The sequence below is a fragment of the Glycine soja genome, chromosome 20 (genome assembly GCF_004193775.1).
Source record: "Glycine soja cultivar W05 chromosome 20, ASM419377v2, whole genome shotgun sequence".
NCBI lineage: Eukaryota > Viridiplantae > Streptophyta > Magnoliopsida > Fabales > Fabaceae > Glycine > Glycine soja.
In genome coordinates, this window is record NC_041021.1 from 37986312 (window position 1) to 38013371 (window position 27060).

Sequence of the window (27060 nt, forward strand, 5' to 3'; positions counted from 1 at the left end):
ATATAAAATGCATAATACAAATTAAAGAAAAACATAAAAAGTAAAAATTATATTAGTTATATATTTGTTTTTATAGACAATTAGTACGATTATGCCCTTCACTTCTACATAATGAGCATTTCTTAAACCTACTTGAAATGGTTCGTCCATCTCATCATGTATTCGAGTAGTGGCCAGCATTCCTGTTGTCTGTTGTCGTTTCGAAGGATCAGACATAAAATGTGGACTTAAATATTGAAGCCACGTGTCTTCACTTCCAAGGGAATGAAAGTGATGCTGATAAATTTTGAAAATATTTTTCAACTTGTCATGCATCATAATTTAAATTGTAAAAAACACACACTGCATAATTTAAATTGCATAAAATGTGGACCTAAATATTGAAGATGTAATAAAGCAAGAATATGATGCATGAAATAGGAAGAAACATACCCTATTGATGACTCCTTTTTTTAAGTCAACATTTTTAAACTATTTGTTGAAATTTGATGCAATCTGGAAAATGCAATACACAGACGAAACATTCGGTCCGTTCCACCCAACGTGTTCCGATTGTAAAGCTGCTAGCAAATTGGTTCCTCTGTCTGATATAATACACAAATTTGGTTGCGGTGTAACATATCTCCGCAAATAATGCAAGAACCACATCCAAGCTTATTTAGTCTCGCTCTCAACAATTGCAAAAGCAAGTGAAAAATTGTTCATACTACCATCTTATCTGAAGGCAGTCAATAAAGTACCACGATATTTACCAGTTAAAAATATCTCATCTACTTGCACAAGTGGCTAGCAATATTTAAAGTCTTCAATGCGGTTAAACACCCAAAATACACGATTAAGAATCACCCTAGGAGACTCATCCTCACCTTCCTCCATTGAAGATGAAGTTTTGTATTTTACTAAGGTACTTGGTACAAAATGTTGAGCAGTTGTCAACCATATAAACAAATAACTGTATGATTGTTCGCAACTTCCAAATGTCATTTCAAGGGCTTTTTGTTTAGTTGTCTATGTTTTTTTTATGAAACAATGTAACCAAACCATTGATGCATGTTTGCAATCAAGGTTTTGATTTCGATACCAAAATTTGTTTTCACTAAATGAACAATATTATGAGCAATTACAGAAGAGTCTAACCTAACATGATCTTGTGATATGAAAGAATTTGTGCAAGTGTGAATACCGTTTAATTTCTTCAACTCCCACCTCTTGCGTATTTTGTTGAACGATATTCTCGCTCTCGAATAACATCCATTATCATATTGACTACACATAACAACGTACTTGTCACTCTTGTTCTCGACCACATCAAAATTAAATGAATGCATAAAATGAAATTGTTTAATGGCATTCATAGCTGCTTGTTTTGATTAAAATGTCAAGCCTTCGTAAAGGTCATTTGTACTAGCACTCCCTCTGTTTTGATAAGGATTTTCGTACTCTTGATTTTCTCAAAGTTGACTACTAATAGTTTCAAAATATGAAGATGACTCACTTTGATTGCTTGGTTCACCATGTTCATGAAAATTGTGTTGTTGCTTGTCATCATTGAAGTCGCTAGCATCATCTCTTATTATGGGTTCTTTGCTAGCCATATGTCAAAAAATACAAAAGTAATTTATTAGTAAAATGACATCAATTTGGTGTATCTATTGTTAAAAAAAACAAACCTTTTTAAGAATTGTTAAACAAATACGAAAGTGCAGTAAAAGTTCCTAGTGTTGTGTATGTAACACTAAAAAAAAAAATACCGATAACACTTTAAGTAACACGTGAAAATGAGAGAACAAACTGCTTGTTTAGATCGATGCAAGATTGTGTAAATGTGAATTATAAGTGTGAACAACACCTCCTTTTATAAATTACATCGAAGTAAACAGTGTTATAAATAGTGAATACTAACTAGTGCACCCACCGTCAATAAAAATAATAATAGCCACCATAAAATAATGCATTGTTTAACTAATTTAATATTCTAAAAACCTAAATCAATAATAACTAAACCCTAAATTAATAATAACTAAATACTAATATACTAAAACATAAAATAATAACTAAACAAATTCAATTTAACATGTATAATGATTTATCTAACTAAACTGTAAATTAATAATAACAAAGCACTAATATACTAAAACATAAAATAATAACTAAACAAAAATTAATTTAACATGTATAATGATTTATCTAACTAAACCCTAAATTAATAATAACTAAACACTAATATATTAAAACATAAAATAATCACTAAATAAAATTAATTTAGCGTGTATAATGATTTATCTAACTAAACCCTAAATTAATAATAACTAAATATACTAAAACATAATTAATTTAACACGTATAAACTAAACTAACCCTGCAATCAACATAAAATATATTAATATATATAATATATTAAAAACATGAATAAAGAAGTCGTATCATGTTCTACAACTTTGACAAAGAACATCCACCCTCCATTTTCTCAATGGTTGAATCTACACCATTCATCCATGAATAGTGAAGTCATAGGCAGTTCAACAACTTTGAAGTCGTTTGAATCTTCTCGACTTCAACATGCACTTCAGTCCACCCAATTGCATTCGTTTTGCCATTTCGTTTCGCATTTTCATTATAGATTGCAGAAACCTTGTTTAATGCAACAACATTAGGTGCAGAGAATGTAGTTAAAGTGCTGGAAAATGCAGAATAAAACTGCACCATTTTGGTGTTTTACATGAAGCTGAAATAATGCAGTGTGTTGTTCAATCAATGTGCAACAATGAAAGTGCAGAAAACAACAATACTTAGCACTCGTGAAGCTTGCATATGCCTTCCATTTATGATTCTCGTGCAGTGTGTTAATGTTTGCACAAGCTAGCTTCAGAAGAGCCGACTGAATTGGCTAAAATTAAAGCTTCGTACGCTTTAATAGCTTGCACCTGTGAAGCTTGCACATGCATAAATAGTATAAAAGCAAAGTTTTGTGTAAGAAGGATGCACATGCTAGTCAAAGTTCTTATCTCGTGAAACATGCTTATAGGGTCTCTTACATGAAATGATCATACCTGTGGAATCTTGCCAGAAATAAAGCTAGTCAATAAAAACTTGTATCACAGACCACTAAAAAATTATAAGTTGTGTATATTGGACTCCAAGTGATGCATTAATATTATACAAGTTAAGATATCAGAAGGTAACACTTTGGCAAAAAACCAATACTTGTGTCAACCATTACCTTACACCACCCAACTTTCATTCTTTTCCATTGTTATTTTCATCCTTCTATCCATTTGTTGTGTTCTTGATTGTCAACCAATGACACATGCACAACCCAGACTAATTGATGGCTCCTTATTGCGCTTACAAGACAATCATATTTCAAATCAAGTGTAGGAAGGCCAAGAGAGAATGATTTGTTCGAGGTATAATTTTGTTTGGGCTTTCATCCACTTGGATCGGATAGATAATCGGGTAAAAAATGTAATCACTTTAGCTGGTTTCAGTCATGTTATAAATGTCAGAAAAGTTGATATTAACCAGCATTTGGTTAGTACGTTGGAGAACCGAGACGCACACATTTCATTTTTCACATGGAGAGGCAACCATTACTTTACATGATGTGGGCCTACAGTTGCGCTTGAAGATTGATGGATTGCCAGTAACTGGTATCCTCACCGATGATGTACGTGTTGCTCATTAGACATTACTAGGAAAAACTCCACCTGATAAGTATGTAAAGAGTAAAATGATTTATTTAAGCTGGTTGCGACAAAATTTTCAGCAACTTCATGATGTTGATGATATTGTCATTGCACAGTATGTTAAAGCTCATATCATGATGCTCATAGGCGGTTGTTTGATGCCAGATACATAAGGCGCAAGAGTTCATTTTATGTATCTCCTTTGATAGCAGATACATTAGGTGCAACACTCCACCATCTGTATATAATCTATCACCATCGAGCTCTTGTTATCGTTCATCATTACCTATTCAAATACATGACATGCGTCATAAAGATGAGGAGGATGACGATAACAACACTACCAACAATAACGATGATGATGATGACAACGGTGGTGATCATATTCCTCAACAACAACACACAATTACACATGAGTATCCTGTAACAAGATGAGGTAGAGGTCATAAACTAAGAGGACAACAAACACAGACAGACAAATTCAGTTCAACAAGATGAGAGATCATGACGCATATCTAAAAATGATAAGTGAAGGTCATATTTAATGAATGAAATAAACAAAAATAATTAATTATATGAGAAAATTCACAATAATTAAATAGTTTTTAAAAAAAAAATGAAGAATCAAGATAAAAAAGTCAGAATATATAGAAGAATCATAATCATATTTAAGTATGATAATATATATAATGCATTTGTTTTTAAGTGAGGTGTTGCTACATCAGTGCATCACCTTGGTGTTCATCGTGATCCATTTTTTCAGAATATCGGTACCTACTCCTGTAAGTTGTTGGAAAATATTTTCGGTATTTAGCTTTAAAATTAATTTGTTGTCAATCCACCAAGTATAGTTGACTTATGAGTCATGTCAACTTATTTATAAATCCGTAATAATTCATCAGCCCACAAACATAATCTTGGTTTCAGCTAGAAGCTGAATAACAATGTATACTAACCCTCCAAATAAAGATCTTCAAATGTACCAACTCCCTTTGGTTAAAATATTGACTACGCTCTTGCAACTTGCAAGCAAGTGCACTTAATATAAGTCACTGTTGTCTAACAAAAAAGACCATAAATCACTCGCAAAATAAATAAATAATAAAAAACTTACAAATGAACAATTAATCAAGAAAGTAGTGAACAAAGAGATGCAACAGTGAGACACAATACACAATTTACAGTATGTATAATCATCCGAACTATATCTTAAGCAGGAAAATCCATTCAGGTAACATACTAATTCAATTTCAAATTCAAACACTTATATAGCTCAATGTAAGATTAAAATTCGGTAACTTAGCTTATCTACACGACAATAGACGTAATGAATAACAGGACACCCTGCTTAGTATCCTAACACAATGAACAACTTTCCCTAAACTCACAATTTTCAATAACTATGAACAACACGAGGGGGAGATTACTGTGAACAACAATGTCTAATCTTGTGTGTGTCTGGAATCAATTTGGTCCTACAATGAGTCGGCTATGATATTCAAGAATCCTCCGTGCAACACAATTTGAGGCACGATTCTGGGACTACAACATCATGATAATACTAAAACTAGCCCAATAGGAAATTTTGGTGGCTCATGGCCGAAGCCCAAATAATTTGACAGATGAGCCATGCATAAAACAATAAAAATCCCTTAAAATAACAATCCTTCAATCAACAGTTGTCCATTGGCAATTGTAAAATAATAAATAGATGTTCTTATTCAATATAGTGTGCCCATTTGCTATTTTTTTATTATTATTGAGATTTGAGGCCAAGGACGATTAAGTTATTAATGTCTAACGGCAACAAGAAGACCAAACATTGTCGATATAGTCTATGACCATGATGAATCGCCTGCTGGCTGAGAGATAGACATAAAATAAATAATGGACAAACAAAGTGCAACAATAATTATGAACCCTTATTGAAGTTTCACATAAAACTATAGCATTTGCGTAGCAATAGTTACTTAAGTGTGGCCAAACATAAAACACAACGTTAAGGTATCTTGGGTGTGAAGTTAACAATCATTCGGCCAGCTATGCCCTTCCAACTTTCAAGGTGTGATACTTCAAGTCTGTTTTGGGTCCATTAGGTAATTTTCTATTTAATTATGCACAGCTTATAATGGCAGCTCCCATTTTGTTTGAATGTCAAATCATGACGTAACACACTTCCCCATATTGATAAAATTACAAGATCATTTAGACCCCCACATTTGAACTGCTTCTTCAAATACAAGCAACTCTTGGCAAGTGGCTATCCACCCTCATTTCAGCCACTACTTCATGGCATCTTATTTTTCCAAGGTCATGGGGGTTACAAGTTTTCTCAAACATTGCACCTTCTTGCTGGCAATTCTTACTTTGCTATGTAGTTTTCCCTTGAAGCATGTCAGGGCTAGTGTTTACACTGTTGGTGACCAAGAAAAATGAAGTAGCCAAACAAATTATGCTTCATGGGCAGAGAGATACAATTTTAGCAGTGGCGATGTTCTTGGTATCTCACTCAATCTTTTATTTATTTATTTTTATCAGTAAATATTAATTGTTAATTTATTAGTTTTTGTTAGAGAAATAATTGAACCGGTGACCTTTTTCTCTCTCTTTTCTTTCTTAACCATTCAACCAACCTTAATCTTATCTTGATTATAATGTTTGATTCTTGGTTTTTTTGTTTTCATCAATACAAAACATTCCTATAATTTTATTATCTTTGAAAAGAGTCTCTATATTTCTTGATTATAAGTCTGCTGTTTTGGTTTAGTTTTCAAGTACGTGAAAGGGCAACATAATGTGTATGAAGTGACAGAAGACACTTTCCGATCGTGTGATGCAAGTAGTGGAGTGTTGGCCAAGTTTGAGACTGGAGAAGATCAAGTAGCACTCAGTGAGGTGAAGAGATATTGGTTCATTTGCAACGTAGCAGGGCACTGCCTTGGAGGCATGAGGTTCGGAATTGAAGTAAAAGATGGTAATAATAATGTTACTAATTCCACGGATGTTGCATTTAACCCACCAATTGAACCAACTCCCTCGGATAATTCTTGTACCAGTTATTATGTATCTGAAAGATGGGGAGTGATTAAGAATTTGACTCCTTTAGGATTATTATTGTTCAACTATTATTTTTGATAAATGGTCAGGTACTTAGGTACGTGGATTTGATTATTTATTTCTGCATATCGCTTTCATAAGTACAATTTTACAATTCATTAAGTACAAAAGAGGGGGTCTTCTTCTAAAATGGCAGTATAAAAATGAAAATTAGACTACTACCTGGGTCATCCATGTGTTTGGTGTGAAGGTCAAGCAAGCAATTTATGATGGTTAAGGGACTTTTGTGTGTGAACAAAAAGCATATATACCCATTTATGTCTAGCTATCAAAACATGAGCTTGCCCAACATTACATGTGGTCTATCCCGTTTCCCATGTTTACACGAAATCTTCCATGATACACAGCCATTTATAGAAAGAGCAATACATGGTGACATAAACTCTTCTTGTATTTTGTTTTTTTCAGACTCATTCAACTGTGACCCCAATAATAAACTTAGATGTCCAAAGGTATTGAAAAAAAAAATAGAAAACAATTTTTTGGAGTAAAAAGACTATTCCAATTATAATATAAAAAAAAAACCCTTAATAAATGAAAGAAAGAGACATCTTTTATACACTGTCAAAGGATTTAAATCAAGAAAAATTAAAAAAAAAAATGAAATGAGCGGGAACAAATGTGATGTGTCTAAATTTCTTGAAATAAGTTTATTAAAAGTTACAGTGTAGAGTCTAAAAAATATTATTTTGGCTTTACACACTTACATAAATATGTTAGTCAAAATTATGTCTCCAATCATAGCTGAGGGTGCACAGGCTGGTGAAAAAGTTAGTTTCTTTGGGTGGTGGACAAGTTTTATAGAACATTAGATTCATCTGGGTTTCATGGGTAAATTATGCATCCACCTTATCCAATTATTTCTTCCCAGTCACTCCTTTTGCTGAGAATGAGAATCAATCACTTTTTTTTTTTCATTGCTAAAGACTGACTCGAGTTTTCGTAAGAAAACAATTTAAAGGGAATCAAATCACATGTTATCCTAGTCTATGTAATGGATGAATTTAAAATTGATCCAAATCATTGTACAAACACCCCTTGTTTCAAAGTGAATAAAGTGTAATAATAATTTTCATTTGAACAATAATGATTTTTTAAAATTTTACTTAAACCTTTGATGGATTAGGCCTTGTTCTTATAACTAGATTTCAAAATTTTGGTTATAGCTAGATTTCACATCTCTCAGTTTTCATCACATACTTGAGCCGAAGGTAGAAATTCGACTTTGATTAAGAGATCCAAATCAAGGTCTAAGAGCAATTTTTGGTTTCAATACCTTTTCTACATAAAACTAAGTCTCAAATATATATCAGATTTCAAAAATTATTTTTAAGGGTTGTCAATGTTTTGCCATGTTGTAAAATAAAATTATTCCATATATTCATTAAGCATGTTAAAGTATTATTAATTCAACATTTTATTAAAAATGTCTAATAACAAAGTTTGTTAGAGAACACATGATGGTCAAAGGTTAACTATGAAACTCGTGCGGGTAGGCACCCATCTGGTTGTGGTTGTGGAGTTGATGTTGATCGCTTTCCACACTATTTCCCGACGTTGCTGTCATCTCATGAGTCCACCCTCTGTAACGGTTCCGCATAAGCTCTAGCAATGAGTCTCTTACATCTTCAGCTTCAACCGTTTCACTATCCTTTTTCTGTTCAAACACCCACAAAAAATAAAAATAAAAAAACTGAATAATCATTGTCATACAACCAATCATACGGTGTATGCATATGAATTGACATGATATGCAAAATATAGATGGACTTAATTTTAGAGTTACAATTAAGAAGTTATCTTACTTCCACTTTAAAAACATTTGACACGAGTCCCGTGTGGCTGGTTACCGTGGCATGCACTACATCCATGCCAATAGTGTTCAATGCCTCCATCAGTTTCACAAACCCATCAGGCCTGTGCTCACAGAACACCTTCACAAAATACTCATTCCCATCTATCAGAGCCACTTCCACTTGCGGCTGCATTTCATTAAGCAAATTTGCACTCAAAATCAAGTCACAAAAGCACAATTTGTGCACAAACAATACAACACCACTCATGCATGTCTAATTAAACTAAAACAAAGGCTAAGGAAAAATTATTGTATAGTCCAAAACTATCAATGATCATGGTCCAGACTAATTAATCTCTTCATGACATGTACCTAATTTTATTAATTCTTTCTCGTAATTTAATAAATTTGGCTACATGTCACGTAAAGATTAGTCATAAATAATCATGAACATGTGATGGTCCCAGACCATACAATAATTTACGGTAAGATATACAGGTACCTCCATCTGCTGGGTCTGCTTGTCAATGACAGTAGTACCTTCCTGCTTTTGTTTGGAGACATAGCCATTCCCTGATGTTCCCACATGCAACCCAGTTTGGGCCTTATCATGTTCAGCATTTGGCCCAAGTTCACTTACACAATTCATGCAGTTGCTTTCAGTGTCTGCATTCTCCTCAAGCTCATCTTGGAGCTCCTTCACTTGCTTCTGCAAATCCTTCACATACTCAATGGCATCTCCAAGAATGGATGCCCTATCCAGCTTAGAGATCCTAGGAACCAAAGAACGAAGGTTATATAACCTATCATTGAGCTTCTTCCTTCTCTTCCTCTCAGCCACAAGGTTCTTGGATTGGTTCCCTTTCCCATTCCTCCTCCTATACTTTCCATCTTCCTCTTCTTCGTTCTGGTCACTGCAATCTGACATTGAATCTGATCTACCAACAACGTTTTTCAGCAAGTCCTTGTCCTCCTCTTGCTTCTCTTTTGCCTCCAAAGGCTCCACGTATTGTGAATCCGTTGTTGTCATGAGGCTTTTCTGATACGTGTCATGCTCATGCTCATGCTCCTGATCTTCTTGGTTGGTTTGCTTGTCGTGAAGAAAGGAACCAGCTTAGTATTCTTCAGAGAAAGCATCGCTCTTCATTCTGTTGTGCTGTTTGTAGTTGAACTGCTGCATGAAGTTCAGTGGAGAATTGCACAGACCAATACTGCGGAGGTCCATTGTGATGACATGTTCTGAAGGGTGGAAGTGTCCCTGCTGTTGTTGTTCCCTTCATTTTCATCGCCTATAAGTGGGTTTGATTGCATGTTGCTCATTGAATTCTCGTCAATGTGGAAGCTCATTGAGTGGTTCACGGCTTCAATGCACTGGTTTATGACATAATCTATTAGTTGATGATCTTCAGGCACCTGTTACAAATATATATGTAAAGAGAGAAAGTAAGTCTAATGTATTATAAATGCTCCCTAAAAGAACATATATATGTCATGACAGTACTTGTTTAGTTACAAACAGTTCAACTAGTCCACCTGGCACCGAAATCAAAACCTGGGTCCCAATTGTTTCCTGCAAAATAAATTGTTAGTACTCATCAATATATATATATATATGGAATTAGATGAAAAAAGTGAAATTCGTTTTGCACCTCATAGATGAAGTGAAAAATAAAGGGATTTAACGTGGAGAAATTGACTTACTTCCAAGATGTTAGGATCCATGCCATTGGAATAGTTCACCCAGTTGGGTTGGTTTGTTAATAGGGTCTGTGCATGAATCCTGTTAATTGTGGCATACTAGGTGAGAATACAGAACAACTGGTCTAAATTAATATTTGAATTGTAGATAAAGGGAAGGAGAATATTATAAGAAAATATACATACCCAGAATTATCTATGGGTATGGAAGTGGAAAGCTGTGAAAGAAGATCGCAGGGCTTTGTTCTGGGGTGTGGATATGTACTATCCCTGCATGAGGCCACAGAAGAGACAGGGAAAATATGTTCTTCCCCAGCATTTTGATTGCTTTCAGTGCCAGCACAACAGCATCCCAACCACTCAAGAAACCTAGAGCAAGTGCAAGCATCACATTTTAACACAATTAAGGAGAGATAGAGCAAACAGAAGAATGATTAGTTAATTATGTATAACCTTTGGTCTTCACTCAATTTCCAGTAGATACAATAGTCCCATCCGTTCAAACCCACGAGGGGTCTTAGTCTCTCTACTAAGTTTTGCATGATGATGTTCATGTCACCTGATGAAATTCATAATTGGTAAAATGCCAAATATTAATTGATGCTGAGAACCGCTAACAAGCCGACACAAAACCAAGTACTAAACCAATCAAAAATTTGTCAGATATCAAATATTGTTATAAGTAATGATTCATAAACATCTCATTATTTTAAATATTCCACCAACATTTTTTATTCTTTTTATCTCTCTTCCTATCACATTATAAATCTTATTAAACCTACATATTTTCTCTCTGGATGTTCAATGGGTGACTTGGGTGTTCATGTAACATTTTCTATTGATATATGCCTGATGTCTTATATTTTGTGTATAATGCATATATCTAGCTAGTAAGAGTTTGTCAGTCATACAGTATGGTTAAGATTTGATACGCTTATATATATATATATATATATATATATATATATATATATATCCCTTGCACTTTTGAAACACCCACATGCGCATCCACGCAAATATCCCCATAAATAGAAAACTAATGAGATGTATAGACCTGGATGATGATAGTGGAACTTCCTCTTTGAGCTCACAAAAGCAAAGTGGCTATGGTTACTTCCTTTGACTAAAAGCAAGAGCAAAATTGAAGAAAAAACAGACCAGAAGAAGCAGAAGAAACAAAAACTGATATCCATAAAAACTTAGTTGATAGCAACGGTTAACTGCACCATCATCCCAAAAGTTTGAATCATATCCACCTTATGCCGAAAGTCCCATCTCAGCAAACTCAAAGTTCTCCTTGTATCAATGCCTAGGAAGAAAGGAAGATGCAAACAATATCGAAAGCACACACCCGGTTCCTTCCTTCTTTATATATCATAATAATCATACAATATATATATATATATATATATATATATATATATATATATATATATATATATATATATTGGAGCGTATGTGGCTGTTACTATGGTAGGTGAACTGCAGAGGGTGAATGAGAGGGAGGGAGGGATTTTTGCAATGAAATAATTCTTTTGCCTTGTGTTCTGTTAAGGAAGAGAAACGAGAAATTAAATGAGGAAAGAAAGGTGAATATTGAAAGACATAGATGAGTTGGTGATGATGGCAGGAGCATATTGCATGATCCAAGATGGCGTAGAAAACCTTAACTACCTTGCTAAAGTTTTTCATTCGTTTTGGATTAGTATATTCTCTCAAACCTCAACTACTAATGTAACTCAATATTAACCCAAAAAAAGGAAACTTCATATTACATGATGTATATACAAAGACTATAAATTAATAAAATAAGGAATTTATATGCACTTAATTATGCATGTAAGTTTAATTGAGACATGCAGGAGAATCATTCCGTTCGCTTATCATTTTGGTACATAATTTAAGGAAAAATGTTAAATTAAAATTCCATTTTTAGGTGTATGATTGGAAAGAAGAGAGAGATGAAAAAAATAAAGAGGGAAAAGTTAATAAATATAATAAATAATGTGATGATAAATGAAGAGGGAGATAAAAAAAAATAGAGAAGTAATTATTTCATGTATAGATCTTGATAGTATTTATTTCAAGTTATATATTTTGATTTTTTTAATTAAGTGGAAAGAGAGATGATTAATTTTAAAAAAACTAAGAATAATTTTAGAAAAATATTATAAATTATTGATAAATTTAATTACATTAATTAAATTAACTAACATTTTTAAAGATGTAAATTAATTAAAAGAGTTTTATAATAAATGACGAAGAGAATAGTTCTGTTTTAAAAATCTTAATGGTATTAGAATTTATTATAAGTTTAAAAATATATTTTTAGTTTCTCAAATTTAGATATTTATCCTTTTTTAGTCTCTTAAATTAAAAAATTTATATTTTTTAGTTTCTTAAATTCATGAATTATATTATTTTTAGTCTTTCTTGACTAATTTTTGGTGGTTTACATGTACAATTGATGTGGATTTTTTTACCGCAAGAGGGACTAAAAAATATTTCACAAATTTAAAGAATTAAAAAAATAAATAATTTAATTTTGGAGAACTAAAAAAAGACAAAATCCAAATTTAAATGACTAAAAATGTATTAAATTTTTTTATTATATTAGTATAATTTTTTTAGCTTTTCAAGAAAAAATAATAAACATTTTAAAATTTTGGGAACAAATTCTCTCCTGTATAAAAAAAATTACATGGTCAAGCGTTGTGACTTCATTGCTTATTCCACTAGTAATAGCAAGTTTTTTCACTTTGTGTTTTTAACTTTGTATGTGAAATCAACCGATATAAAAAATATGTACTTTCTAGATCCATTTTAAAACTGATTTAGAAAGTTAGTTTTTATATTAGTTGTAACAAGAACTATTGTTAGAACTTAGAAGTATCCACTTTATACATCAATTGAGGCAAGAATCATTCTAAAAAGTCCACTCTTTCATCGATTCTAGTAAAAATCCATGTAGAATGTTTGATTTTTTTTTTTTAAAAAGGAAGAAGCCCAATATGTTAAATAAGTCTCTAGAATATCAAACAAGCCTCTAAACTTAATTATTGAATATTTTCATTTTAGTTCCTTAAATATATGTTAATATTATTACTTTATTCACTTTTTTTAAAAAAATGGACTAATTTGATTATTGAGTTACACTTTTATGGATATTTTTAAAAAAAATTCAATTCAAGAACTAAAATGACTATGCTTTACAAAATTAGTGACCAAGGTGACAATTTATTAATTCTATGAAAATAACACACATATGTATATGTATATATTATATAGAATATAAATTAATTACAAATTAAATATTATGATACGCTCCCTAATTTTCTCGTTTGTAGACTTCACTATGTTATTTTACTCATTAGTAGGGTTGGCTTTGTCCCAATGGATATTACAAAACTCTTAAAGAAGTCTGGTCTAGAAAGTTGCTTTCTATAATTGTTTCTTCAAAATTCGAACGATGTAGGAAGTGAGGTCTAAAAACTGCATGTATAGTATATTAGTATTAACACTTTTTTTTTTTTTTTATCGTTGTAATGGAAACTGATATAGAAGTTACTTTCGACATCCTATAAATTAAAACAAATATTAATTTAGAAAGTCTGGTCTAAAAATTAAAAAAGATTGAAAGAAATGTTCACATTTTTGAATTAGTTGATAACAAACTTAACTGGTATATTACATCAATTCTAGTTACTACCAATCTAGAGTGTAAATATCAGTATAACAAAAATGGCATTGTCTCATGTACTATATTAATTTTTTGAGAAACTTCTATAAATTGGAAATGTGATTTTTTTTTTAATTTTTTATAGTAGGATTCTTTTAAACCTCAACTTTAAACTATATTATAGGCTAGAATAAAATTTTGATTCTCTTCATATTTTGTTTAATCAGTGATTTTGATTCTTACGTTTTAAAATAAAAATATTTAGTCTCACAAATTTTTAAAATAAACAATTTTGGTCTAATCATCAAATTTTGCCTATATGTTAGCCTATATTTTGAAATGAAAAATTAAAATTGCAAATTGAAGAAAATAAGATACCAAAATTATATGTTAGCCTATACTATATTTATAAAATTCATTTAAAAAACATAGAATCTGATGTAGTGATAAATTCGATGGAGAGAAAATGGATTCCATTTTATATTCCTTGTACGTAATAAATAAAGGTCATAGTAATTTCTAGAAGAAGAAAAGTTTGAGTACAAGCAAACTTGAAGAAAAATGACATATAATTATGGAAATTATTTTGGCCACATAATAAAGACTTGACTGTAGACGTACATGATTTTACGTATGCAATGTAAATGGGAATGGTCCCAATCAACAACCCATTTTGTCCATCTTTTTCTTTTGACCATAAGGGATTCCTTAGACCATGCATCATGGCACCACAAATAAAATGTGGTTCTAAGGCCATCCAGGGACGTATTCTTCTTCTTCTATCGCTTTCTGCGGCTAAAGGTTGCAATCGGTGAAGGACCAAAGTCGTCGCGTGGAAAGAAAAAAAAGGAAACTTATTGCATTCACATCATTCCGATACCCTCTTCTATTGTCTACTTGTTTACGGATGCTGTTTATTACGACAAAATAAGATCGCACCAGGGAAAGTGGGAATACATGTATCCCATTAATTAATTACTTGTTTCTAGTGACATACTTGTTGTTTAAATCTAATCTGATTTTTCACGATCCCTTATGTCATGATCCCACGTCTCATACAATCTTATTATGTCTAAGATTCTTAATTTTTCTTGGGATAAATGATCATTCTTATCCTTGGAAATGTAATACAATAACAATTTAGTTCCTAACTGAAAGTTTTGTTCCAATATGTAAAACAATAGGACAATTATACCATACCGTACAACTTAACTTAATATGAATTTGATGATTTGTAAACTTTACAATTTAATACCACCGTCTTACAGTTATCCTTATAAAACCACCCAAATCATAACTTAACAAGAAAAAGTCTCTCTTACAAATCACAAATCCATACCAAGCTGTACCTTAGATATTTCTTTCCTTACTTATATTCTTTTGGGTTTGCAACTGACTTATTACAATCCTTGCAATACTCCCACCACCTTATTTATAATCATGAATATTTCCCAACACGGTAGGCAACATCAACATATTAAAATAACAATACTTATTTAATTCGAAACTTATTCACTATCAAGACTTTAGTTTAAAATTCTATTTACCAATCCATAATTTTTTCAATCTAAAATTCTACTTCAAAACAGGCTGTTTAGTTTTCTGAGAATATTTTCAGTTTTCATTTCTTAAAGACTATTTTTATTTTGAATATTTATTTCTTTTTGAAAACACGTTTGCGTTGTTTTTTTATTATTATTAATCTTTTCCTCATAAGAGCATTACTACTTTTCATGAGTATAATCCAAAAGCTGACATTGAACAAAAGTATTTGTTGCACATTACTCCCAGTTGGAAAAAAAAAAAAAAGTCCCATAACAAAAAGGCAATATATTGATATTGAGGCAAAAGAGGGCATCATTACGAGACAATAACATAATCATAACTTATTAAAAAACTAATTCTCCCCATGAAAGTAGTAAAGAACAAAGTATAAGAAAGGGTGTTGTGCATACATTTGGAATTGGGTTTGGGGGCTATGTTGTCCGGGCCAATCAACGAAGAGGGAACTGTTGTCATTGATTACCAAGAGAGAAAAAAATGCCACTGGCCAACTACAATATAAATCTATGATGACTTGATTACTTTGTTGCGTTAGGAATAAGAATTAAGGGGCAATTGTCAGTCTAATTGGAAAAGAGATTGTGAGTGGGGAATTAGTGTTTGTTGGAAATCAGAGGATGAGACGGATCGATGTAGATGCATGAGCAAAATTCAGAGAACAATTCTCGAGAGATTTCATATTGATTATAAGATACAATACTCTTCCATCTTGTAATTAAGTCATGGGAGTTCATAACAATGGAGTTTGTAAAGGTCAAGGGACTGAAAATGATGGAAAAATAAACCAATATCTCTTCAACATCTAAAAAATGCTACCCTGTGTAGATTGAAAATGATGGAAACTACTTCCTCATGCAAATTAAATCTTTTTGTTGCAATTTTCTCTAAACTTGACTCCACTTAACTATTAGAGGTAACAATCAAGCTTATCCATTGTAACTAAAGCCACGATGGGTGGGTGGTATTAATGTTTGATGACTTATCTAAAAAAAGAGGCACACAAAGTTCTAACATGAAAGTGACGCTTTCGCTATGAGGAGTCTATGGATTTTGATTAGTCGACAATTTGATGGATGTTTCTAAAGATTGTGCATGGACGGCGGGACTCTAGTGACTGGTTATAGAAATTTGGTAGTTTTGTGTAAATGAAATGGGTAATATTATATTGTAGATGCTCAATATTTGAGTTTCGTTTCGTATTCTAAGAGTGTTTAAACAATGTACGTCTTGGAAAAAAAAATTAGAGGTAATGTGAGTTAAAGAAAATTACACGTACAATATACTACTATAAGTTTTTGACAGCTGGCATGTTGTGATGATGAATAGTATAAACTAAAATACATGTATTTGTTCATTATAAATATAATATTTTTTATTTTTTATTTAATACCTACTGCAATATTAATAATTCCAGGTTTTTAAGCATAATGCATTGTTAATATAATAATATTTTTGTTTAGGCATTGATATTTTAATCTACATCGGCACTGAAGGTGTTTTAATTACCCATTTGCGTTAGTTATTACAGTACTTGAGATCAATTTTTACGGGAAAAAAATCCCTCCATTTTTTAGCATACCAAATGGAACATTAACTCTAATACGCTAATAGATCCCAAAAATTAAAGTAGAAGAATAAAAAAAAACTCCTTCAAAAGCATGTTAGTAATGCATTAAAAAACGTGATTAATTAATATTTAAATTTTTGTTGACAAATGTGCTTATATTTAATGGTTCATCTTAGGGATAATTAAATTTTTATTCACTTAATTTTTTATATTATAATTTTATTCTTTCAAAGTTTTTTTTTGGCAATTTATAGTCTTTTATTAATTTTTTGTTATTATTTTTAGTGTCTCTTTAAAAAACATTATTCATTTTTAGTCTCTTATTTATTTTTATTGGTCAAAAGTAATCTCAAATAAAAAATACACAATTGACAAAACAAGAATTAACTTTTTGAGCAATAAAAATAAATAAGAGACTAAAAATAGACAAAATAAATAAATAAAACTACTAATCCTAACAAATAATTAAGAAATAACTAAAAATTATAAAAAAATTGAATATACAAAATTGAGAAACTAAAAAGTTAATTAACCCTTAATCTCCTTCAAAAGGAAAATCACACAGGTTATTGAGTAAATTTTTTTATGAAATTTATAAATTATAATTAAGCTCGACAATTGAGAAAAGAGCAGCCCCTCACATGTAAAAAACAGATGATGATGACTTGCAAAACATAATGAAAAAAAGGATATTCCAAGCAGCTGGTTTCGTATATACCGCCAAAAGAGAATTATAAGCAATAGTGGCATAGTCCTCTCCTCATTTTCTTGATTGAAATGAAGAAGGATGAAGAAATGCCAAAGTGGAAAATTTTGCGCCTAAAATTCGGTCCGCCATAATGGGAGGAAAAAGAAAAGTAACTTTTTGCAAGCGGCAAGATTTTCGGAACTTTTTTCCAGTCTCTTGCATTCTTTATATATATATAGGATCTTAGAATGTGTAATTCAGAGTGCAAATATCTAAAATTTATGTTTTATATCTACAGTAAATTGTTTTTATCAATTCATATTAAAAAAATATTAAATTCAATTTAAAAATAAAAAGCATAAATTAAAATAAATAAGAGATTTCAAAAAATTCATAAAAATATTGTTATGGAAGAAAACTCATAAAAATGTTTTATTTAAAATAAATATTATTTTTTTACACCAATTTAAAATAACTATTCTAATATATATGATAAAAATAATACTTGATTTTATATAATTATTTTTATTTTAATTATCTAAAATAAAATATAAAAAATAGTCGAAAATAAGTATTGCATGAATACTAAAAATGTACTCTTTTGAGTTTTGACCAACATTTTATGTTGTTATGTTTTACAAGTAAAAAAATTGTAATTTAATTTTACACAAATTATATATATAATTCTGAGGTGTATACTAATATGAGTTACCTACTTCCTTTCTCGTCTTTTATTGTTTAAATTTTAAAATAGAATGTAGCATGCATAGTGTATATATATTGTGGGGGTGAATGAATTGTTTTTAGACTTCGTACGTCTGACATGGAACCTGCAGCAGAGGGATTCTTCTGTGCATGCACAGGCCAGCTGGGTGGTGAACGTCATCCTTATCATCGTTTGTTAGCTAAGAATATATTAAGGATTTCATGTGGAGCCAGATACATATTAGTTGGGAACCAACTTTAGAACTGTTTTCTCCACCGCTATGGAGGGAAGTGAGTCACCAATCAAAGCGACAAAGATTAAAGTAAAATTATTCTGTCACTTATATTATCCTGTCGTGTATTTAAGTAGTAAGGACTACAACTACTAATTTCAGATATAAGTTTAACTTGATATTGCAAGATTGATTGATTTTAAGTTTAGAATTAATTTTAGACATTTTTTTAAGGAGTATTTTCCTTTTAAAATATTATATTAATAATTAAAAACAGTCGATTGTTAATATAAACACTTCTTCCTTCTTCAAACAAAAATTCAAGTAGGCAATGAGTTTACCTTCTTGTCAAAAGTGGACCCTTTTATTCTTAAATGTAGTGTACTATAACAGTGTATATTTTTCAGGATAACTTATTGTGCAGTGATATATGAGTCAATTTTAAATTTAAATTTATAAGATTCTTTCAGATATATTATTTCTAAATTTCAACCAAAGAAAAACGAAGAATATATAGTCTATATTAATATTATTAATGACTATCATTAAATATTTTTTTGGCTTTTATGAAGATCAAAACTTCCCATATTTTTATTCAATATTATGTATATATAAGCTAATTTATGCAAGTAATTTCAACTCAATTTTAATTTTTTTTACTAGTTAAAAAAATGTTTGATTATTCCACAAATAAATTTTTTAATAGTTTTTTTAGTAGTTTCCAAGTAATGTTTTGTAAAATACTATTTCAAATAATATTTTTTTAAATATTAATTTTTAACTTATAACTTTTTATATTTTTTTATCTTCAATATATTTATTCAGTATCTAGTTATTTTTGTTACTTCGAAAACTAATTTAACTGAACACTTATAATATATAAATCAACTAATTTTTCAATTCTTAGTTTTCAGTTAATTTTTTAAATAAAAATCTCAACTAATTTTCCAGCTAGTTCTATAATTTGTTATTTTAGAAAAAAAATATAATTATTTTCTTAAAAATAAATTGTTGATGAATATTCATAGAAGCGTGTAAGGATTTGAACTAATATTTTTAAATAAATAAAAATGTTAAATGTCTTAAAATCCTAATAAATTTTAATATTTTACTTTTAAAATAATTAAGAAATTTAATGAAATTTTGAAGATACATCTTTATCGAGATTTCTCTAGTCACCACAAACTGCAACTGGAATGGTAACAAGAGGACGCCGAAATTTGTCAATGTAGTCAAAGAGAAGGTGACGTCACTTTAATTCGATCAAGTGATTTGTGTTAAGCAGGACTACCTGAGTGTTAGCTTTATTTTGAACAATATTTAAGTATTTACGTCTTTTAATTTACTAAAAGAGAAAAAAAAGCTATGTTAAACAAAATATCTATTCAGTAAAAAACAAACAAAAATAGAAAATAATTAAAATAATATTATAGTATTTGAAATTACATAATTGTGTTATAATAAAGTATAAATTATATCAGTTTGATGATTTTAATTCAAGAGTAATATTAGTTTATTTGTTATTACGTCTCGTTTAATATTTCATTTGTATTTACTATTTAATATTCATATGAAGCGTCACTCCATTAAATAACGCAATAATACATTAAAGAGAAAAAAATATTTTATGTAACTACTCGAAGAAATGAATTTAAATTAGATTCTAGATGTGTTGAATTTTAAAATTAATTAATTAATAAGTATAACAATTAACTGAATCTGTCATAACTAGGAGCTGGATCAGCATGTAACACGTAACAACAAAAGCTGTTACAGGCGAGACAATTGTCTAGTTTCTTGAATATTTTAATAAACTTCTAGATAAAGTTTTATTTAAGTGTATAATCATCATTTACTAAGAGTGTAACGTCCAAAATTAATCATAAAATAATTATCATAATGATGGATTGTAATTCTTAACATTGTTAGTTTATAGTTTTATTTATTTAAAACAATAAAATACATTTTAATAGAATAGTTTGTGAAAAACAGTCATGTACTATTAGTTAGGGGTATTTATGAATTGAAAAATCAATAAAAAAAAAAACTAATGACCGAATAAATCGAAAATCTAACAAATCAAAATTATGAAAAATTTATTTTTTTATTAGATCAGATTTTGGATTTTAATTTTAAAAAATCAATCCAATTTAAACTAAACTTCTATCCATGTATATATTTTATTCATGAATGTATAATATCACTCTATTTATATTTTTATTTCTTATATATTTATAAAATTATCACATAATTTATACTTATTTATGAAAAATATATTTAATTAAACTAGCATTTTACTAATTATTTGAGTTAAGATAAAGAAATATAATTGTCAAATTATGAGATATGATAAATTAATGTTTCATTTATTTATTTAAAAATTATTAAATAAATTTGTTTTTATTTTTTAATATTATTAAGTGGTAATTATTTTAATTTTAAAAATTTGTGAAAACAAAAATAAATATTTTTTTACTTTATTTTATCTAGACTATATATATTTTTATAAAAGATAATTGTGCCAATTTAATAAAGTAAAGAAAATAACGTTATAAAGTTATTTAATGATAATATATGATATATGATAAATTTATTGATTTGTACGATGATTATTTTTAAAATTACATCAACTATTTTTTATTATTGATAAAAAAATAAATAATTTGTTATAAAATGATAACGTAAAATTCAATACTAATAGTACATGACAATGAAACTCAATAAAATATACGTGTAGCATCTTAAGGAAAAAAAATATTAATTAGAAATGAAAGCATTTGTCAAGCGTAAAGAATGAAACGCTTTCACACGTACGAAAGCAGCGGCAATACGTACCAGACGCGCGTGAGTTTCTAGAAGTTTGACAAAATTTGCATTTGCTGAAAACTTTGAAATGCTTCCTTCCTTCCCCTGTCTGCTAGTGCCAGCATTCAAAAAGTGGTTTCCGATTTCCTTGTTTCATTCATTTCTTTTTTTAATATTTCCCTGCTCCGCTGGTCAAAGAGCAAAATTCTAATCGTCACCCCCGCATGGTCAAAAAAACAAACGCTTCCATTTTTTCATTCACTCTTTGCTTCCTTCCTTGCTCAAAAAAAAAAAGAGAGAATAGTACTCCAATCAACATACCCCACACTGTTTGATTAGGAATTCGGGTTGCACACCTACTCCTTCTACTTTCCAACACCGCTGTCTCTGTCTTTCTAGGTTGTTGTTTTTTGAAATCCCTTATCTAATGCTCATCTTTTCCTTATTATTCGCTGTTCCTTCTTCCTGTTTAATTCATGGGTGTCTCTTTCTGCTGTACGTGGATTACCCTTCTTTCTGTTTCATTTGCCTGCTCACGTTTTTTGTGTTTTTTTTTTCTGTCAAAAAAATGTGTTTTTTGATGAGAAATATACATGCTTTAAAATAAAATATCCTCTGAAAACATGTATGAGTGGATGATTAAGGTGGTTCACTTCTGATTATTGTTTTTTTTTTGTTCCTTGTTGTGCAGAAAATCGTGTCTCTTATTGTTCTTCTTTTTTCCTTTTCTTTTGGAACTTGGAAAGGGATGGGTTTGATTGGATAGATATTACTTTTTTGTTTGTTTGTTTGTTTAACCTATAAATATAAGTGATTTTTTTTTTTTACATAAAAAATATAATTTGTTTTGCTCAAATTTGAGTGAGAATTTTTATTCACTTTTTCTTTTTTTCCCCTATATGTAAGGATTTGATGTTCAATTCGAGTTTGTTGACTTGATGCAACAGTCACAGTTGGGTGGGTTGGTACCAAAGGTGAGGCAGAGGAGACTCAGAAAAAGATGGCTGAACACGGAAGAGTTATGGCAAACTGTGTATATGCTCCCAATCCCTACCATGAATGCACGGAGGCTTGCGTGCAAAGAATCAAGGAAGCCAAGCCTGGCAAGCCATCTAAAACTAAAAAGGGTACTGATCAGTTGTTCTTCCTGTTTACTCAGTTTTTCTGATTAATTAATAGCTATTAATTTTTTTTTTCTGATTAATAACTATTAATATATGTTGTGCATCCTCCTTGCTCTACAAGAGTTAAACCTATCCTGGCTTTTTTCCTTCCCTGGATTTCAGTTATAAATGAGTATCAATTAGATATTTATTGCACGGCTTTTGGATTTTGGCTTATAGCATTCTTTTTACCCCTTAAATCACTTCTTTAGTGCTATCATGTGTTAACTGTTTTTCTAAAAAAAAAAAAAGTGTAACTGTTAACTTGGGATGATGTCCCCTTTAGACACCAAATAAAAACAGGATCTGGATTCCTGTCAAGGTTTTAAACTGCAGCCGTAGTAGTGATTTCGTGGTGATCCTTGACTTTGTAAGCAAATGTGGCCGCAATTGCAGTTGTGATGTAGTTGTAGTGAGTAAAAAACCTTGGTGTTGCACCTAAAATCAAGGTCGCGAATCGTTTTTTAAACCTTGTTACCTGTGTTTGGTTTCCCATGCATTTACACCTTTAACAACTCGGAACTGACGGATGAAGATCAGACAGACAACTTGTGTTTTATTTCAATAAATCAGACTTAAAAACATGCATTCAAAATTTGAGTCGTCCAATCTTCATTTATCGGTTAAAAATGCAATGATGACTGTATGAATGCATTCATAATTGACTACACTGAATCCGATTACATCAAAAGTGTAACTACTTACTGGTCTATGCTGCTGTTCTGTTTGTGTCTGTTTTCCATGAGCCCTTCATGGATATTAGTGATTTTTTGCTCAGGCTGTTTTGAATTGTTTGTATATATATCAAGTTTTGTTTGAAATTGTTATTAATTAGATGACAATGTAAGAGCAGTGCATAGAAATTAGTCTAAGAATTTAATTTGAATGAGTGTAAAAGTTCTTTACATAGTCATTTAGTCATAAATTGTCATGCATGACTATGATTGTTGACTTTTGTACTAACTACTTAGTTGGGAGAGCTGCTAGTTGGTAATGTCTGAACACTTGTAAGATCTGTCTTTTTTCTTTTTGGTTTTTAGTTTTCAAAGATTATCGCAGAAGTGTTACAGATGGTGAACTTGGCAAAAAGATGAAAGAAGAAAAACGCAGGCCCTCAGGTTGCCCTAAAGCGTCTAATCCTTACCATGTCTGTGATGAATATTGCCAGAAGGCTGATTCAGGTTTCCCTCCATTTTATATTTGCTATTTAAGGATATCTGTGGTATACAATTCAATGACATTTTTTTCTTTTTCATCTATTTAATTAAGAGCTTAAAGTGTGTCTTGAACTGAATTTCTTTGCTCACTGAATTTTAAAGCAAGATTTCTCCAATTATTTGGTTTAATCTACTTTTAAAAAAAAAATTCTCATTCACCCCATAGGCCCATATGAGAAACTAGTGGTTTTGAAGAATGTGATTGTCTCAAAGGGAAACCTGAGAAATATTTCTGGTTTCACTTCAATACTGAGTGTCAGTTCTTTTTCCAATTCAAACATGTCATGTTAACCAGCCTTTTTTATTCAAATGAGGGTAGCATGGCATTTATCTAGAGTTTAGTCTAGAAACAGATTGATTTGGAGACTAAAAAGAAGGTCTCATTTGATATAACTCAGTTATCAACAGCTTGTACAAATCAAATAAACTGCATGGACATCATGATTTCACGATTAATGGATTAATCTTCTTTGACAAAACATTATATTATACTGTCCATTGCCTAAAGCTGCTGCACTATCTGTGCAATTGGTTTGCCAAGTTCACATAATATAAGGATAATATAATATGATGACATTGACTATATATATTGTAATATGAGTGGAACTTATGCTTCAGGCCACCATCATATTATTGATTCATATAAAAATAATAGTGGCCTGAAACATGAACTTTGAATGATGGTTAAGAAAGCCGCTAGCAGCCTACCAAGGCTTGCCTGCTGATTTGTTGGACTAGTCATAATATGCTACTTTGAGGTAATAAACAGATCATTGGTATACCTGAGATCCTTAACTATATATAGTTTCTTACTAGTATTCTCTTAAATTGCAGGTACCATGTCTTTAAACTTTGACAGGAGGAAGAAGGTTGGTTCAAAGCCAGAACTCCCCGTTCTTGACAGTGTTCCACCCTCAAAAATTGGGGCTATTTATCTCTCTGATGCTTCATCACCTTTATCAAATTATTCTGAAAAGACAAAGGAGGAGTCAAAAAGCAATGAGATCATACCAGTTTCTGGAGAAATACATGTCCAAGATGTCATGGTAGTTACCTCTCTTTTATCGCATTCATTCTCTTCTCTTTTTTTTTTGGTCAAACCTCACATTTTCTTCAGTCAACATTCTTTTATAATTATGGCCTAATACAATCAAACCCAATAAGCATATAGTTGACTTGTCTCTTGTCCTTGTTTCTTTGAAAGCCTACCAATCACAAGGTCCAATCAAAGCACAATGGGGACAAAAATGCTTCACCAAAAGTTGTTCCAATCACCTCTGTTGATGACACGGGATGTCTTACTAAACCAGATGGTGGATCCATGAATTTTTGTTTGTCTGGTCTCCATGATAATGAAGACAGTGATGGAGGGGAGACTGAGTCTGTGGTTTCTGAGTCGCGTGTCCCGGTTGGAAAATACCACGTGAAGGAAAGCTTTGCTCCCATCCTGAGATCCATCTTTGAAAAGTATGGGGACATAGGAGCAAGCTGCCACTTGGAATCAGTTGTTATGCGGTCATATTATGTCGAGTGTGTGTGCTTTGTGGTCCAAGAGCTACAATCTACCCCAATAATGCAATTGGCAAAGTCTAAAATCATGGAATTGATGGCTATTCTTAAGGATGTAGAATCTGCTCAGCTTCGCGTGGCCTGGTTGCGGAACATAGTTGATGAAATTGCTGAAAACATTGAACTCATTGATGAGCACTGCATGGCGGAGATGGCAAAGGCTAACTCTGATCGTGAAATGGAAACATTGAACAAAGAGCTGGAATCAAATCTGGAAAGTTTGGCTCAGAAAGAACAAGAGGTAACTGATATCAAAACAAGAATTGAAGAGATCAGAGAGCATTTAAGCGAGCTTGAGCTGAAGTCTTCTGATTTGGCCAAGAACATCTTGTCAATCAAGTCCAAGGTTGATAATTTAGACAGCAAATCCTTGCTAGATGAACTAGTTTAATGAAATTGTTTTTGTCTTTGAATTTCGTCCTCAGAATTATGGTAATGCTTAAATTGTAGAATATGGTACTGAATAAACGCATGAGCTATATTTTTAAGCTAGGCAATGGTATGAATACATATTGCACATGCACATTTTTAAGTTTACTTCAATTTATTATTATTTTTTATTGATATCTAAATATCCCAACAACTTTGGGTTGAAATTGCAGTCATTACTGAGAATATTTGTTTGTATGCTTACGCGACACTTTGTTTGATCATCCAGGATATTATTTGCCTGCAAACTTTATACTTTTTTTATTTGCCATATTGATAGTTCATACAGTATTGTCTGTATTTCACACGGGTTTGTAAATATTTTGGTTTGTTGGATGAAAATGAGAAAAAGGGCTTTTGTTTTTCTTCATTTTTCTTTATACGTGCTTATTTATAAATGAAGAGAACTGAACTGAGAATAGCTATTAAAAAGAACATTTATTGTTAGCAGTTGAAAAACAAAACCTGAAATAATTTGGCTCCAAAAAGAATAGAGAAAAAAACTTTTGACATTAATAGCGTGTGTTTGCATACCTTTCGAGACGTGACTTTCCATGGTTGTTGCTACACGCATCCAACATAATTGTTAGTACACTCAATAATTGTGTGCGATTCCTATTTTATCCTTTTTGTAAAATTGATATGGATTGTCTAATTACCCAAACGATTTTTTCAAAAAAAAAAAATTCAAAAATGTTTTACAAATTAATAGCCCAGGTAGGAATCAAACCAATGACTTACTTTCACATTATTAGCACGACACTCTAATCAACTGAGCTAATAAATAAATTATGTTATAAAATAATTAATTTATATTTAATACACACGTAAATTTAGATAATAAATTGTGACAATTAATTTTGATCTAATAATTAATTTGTTCACATATATAAAATGTAAATAAAAATCATACATGTTTATTAACATAAATTTACTAATGTATTTTTTGACCTTACTACAATTGATTTTGATCTAATAATATATTTTTTACATATATAAATTTTAAATAAAAATAATAGGTTTCATAAAAATTCATATATGTAAACATATTAATTATTATATCAAAATTAATTGTCAAACAATTTATTATTTAAATTTACATGTGTATTAAATATACATTAGAAATTTTAGTATTATATATAGCGA

At 30.7% G+C, this 27060-nt stretch overlaps 2 protein-coding genes and 1 pseudogene across 4 annotated transcripts; 2 read left to right on the plus strand and 1 right to left on the minus strand.

Moving 5' to 3' along the window:
- Nucleotides 1-5746: 5746 nt before the first annotated feature.
- Nucleotides 5747-6859, plus strand: LOC114401620 (annotated as a pseudogene).
- A 1415-nt stretch (nt 6860-8274) lies between these two features.
- LOC114402089 (transcription factor ABORTED MICROSPORES) lies at nt 8275-10843 on the minus strand. Its single transcript, XM_028364623.1, has 8 exons — nt 10750-10843; nt 10483-10665; nt 10300-10378; nt 10100-10168; nt 9805-10011; nt 9101-9688; nt 8609-8785; nt 8275-8460 (listed from the first exon to the last, which is right to left on the minus strand). The coding sequence occupies exons 1-8, from the start codon at nt 10836-10838 to the stop codon at nt 8275-8277; spliced, it is 1578 nt and encodes a 525-aa protein (XP_028220424.1). The 5' UTR covers nt 10839-10843.
- Nucleotides 10844-21654: 10811 nt separating this feature from the next.
- Nucleotides 21655-26090, plus strand: LOC114403401. 3 transcript variants are annotated; one of them, XM_028366343.1, is made up of 5 exons: nt 21655-22031; nt 22484-22663; nt 23740-23880; nt 24751-24962; nt 25121-26090. In XM_028366343.1, exons 1-5 carry the CDS (start codon nt 22013-22015, stop codon nt 25874-25876), a joined length of 1308 nt encoding a protein of 435 aa, XP_028222144.1. In that variant the 5' UTR covers nt 21655-22012; the 3' UTR covers nt 25877-26090. The 3 variants fall into 3 exon arrangements, with proteins under 3 accessions (XP_028222144.1, XP_028222146.1, XP_028222145.1); XM_028366345.1 differs by having other exon boundaries at nt 21656-21935; nt 22443-22663; XM_028366344.1 differs by having other exon boundaries at nt 21656-21935.
- The last annotated feature ends 970 nt before the right edge of the window (nt 26091-27060 follow it).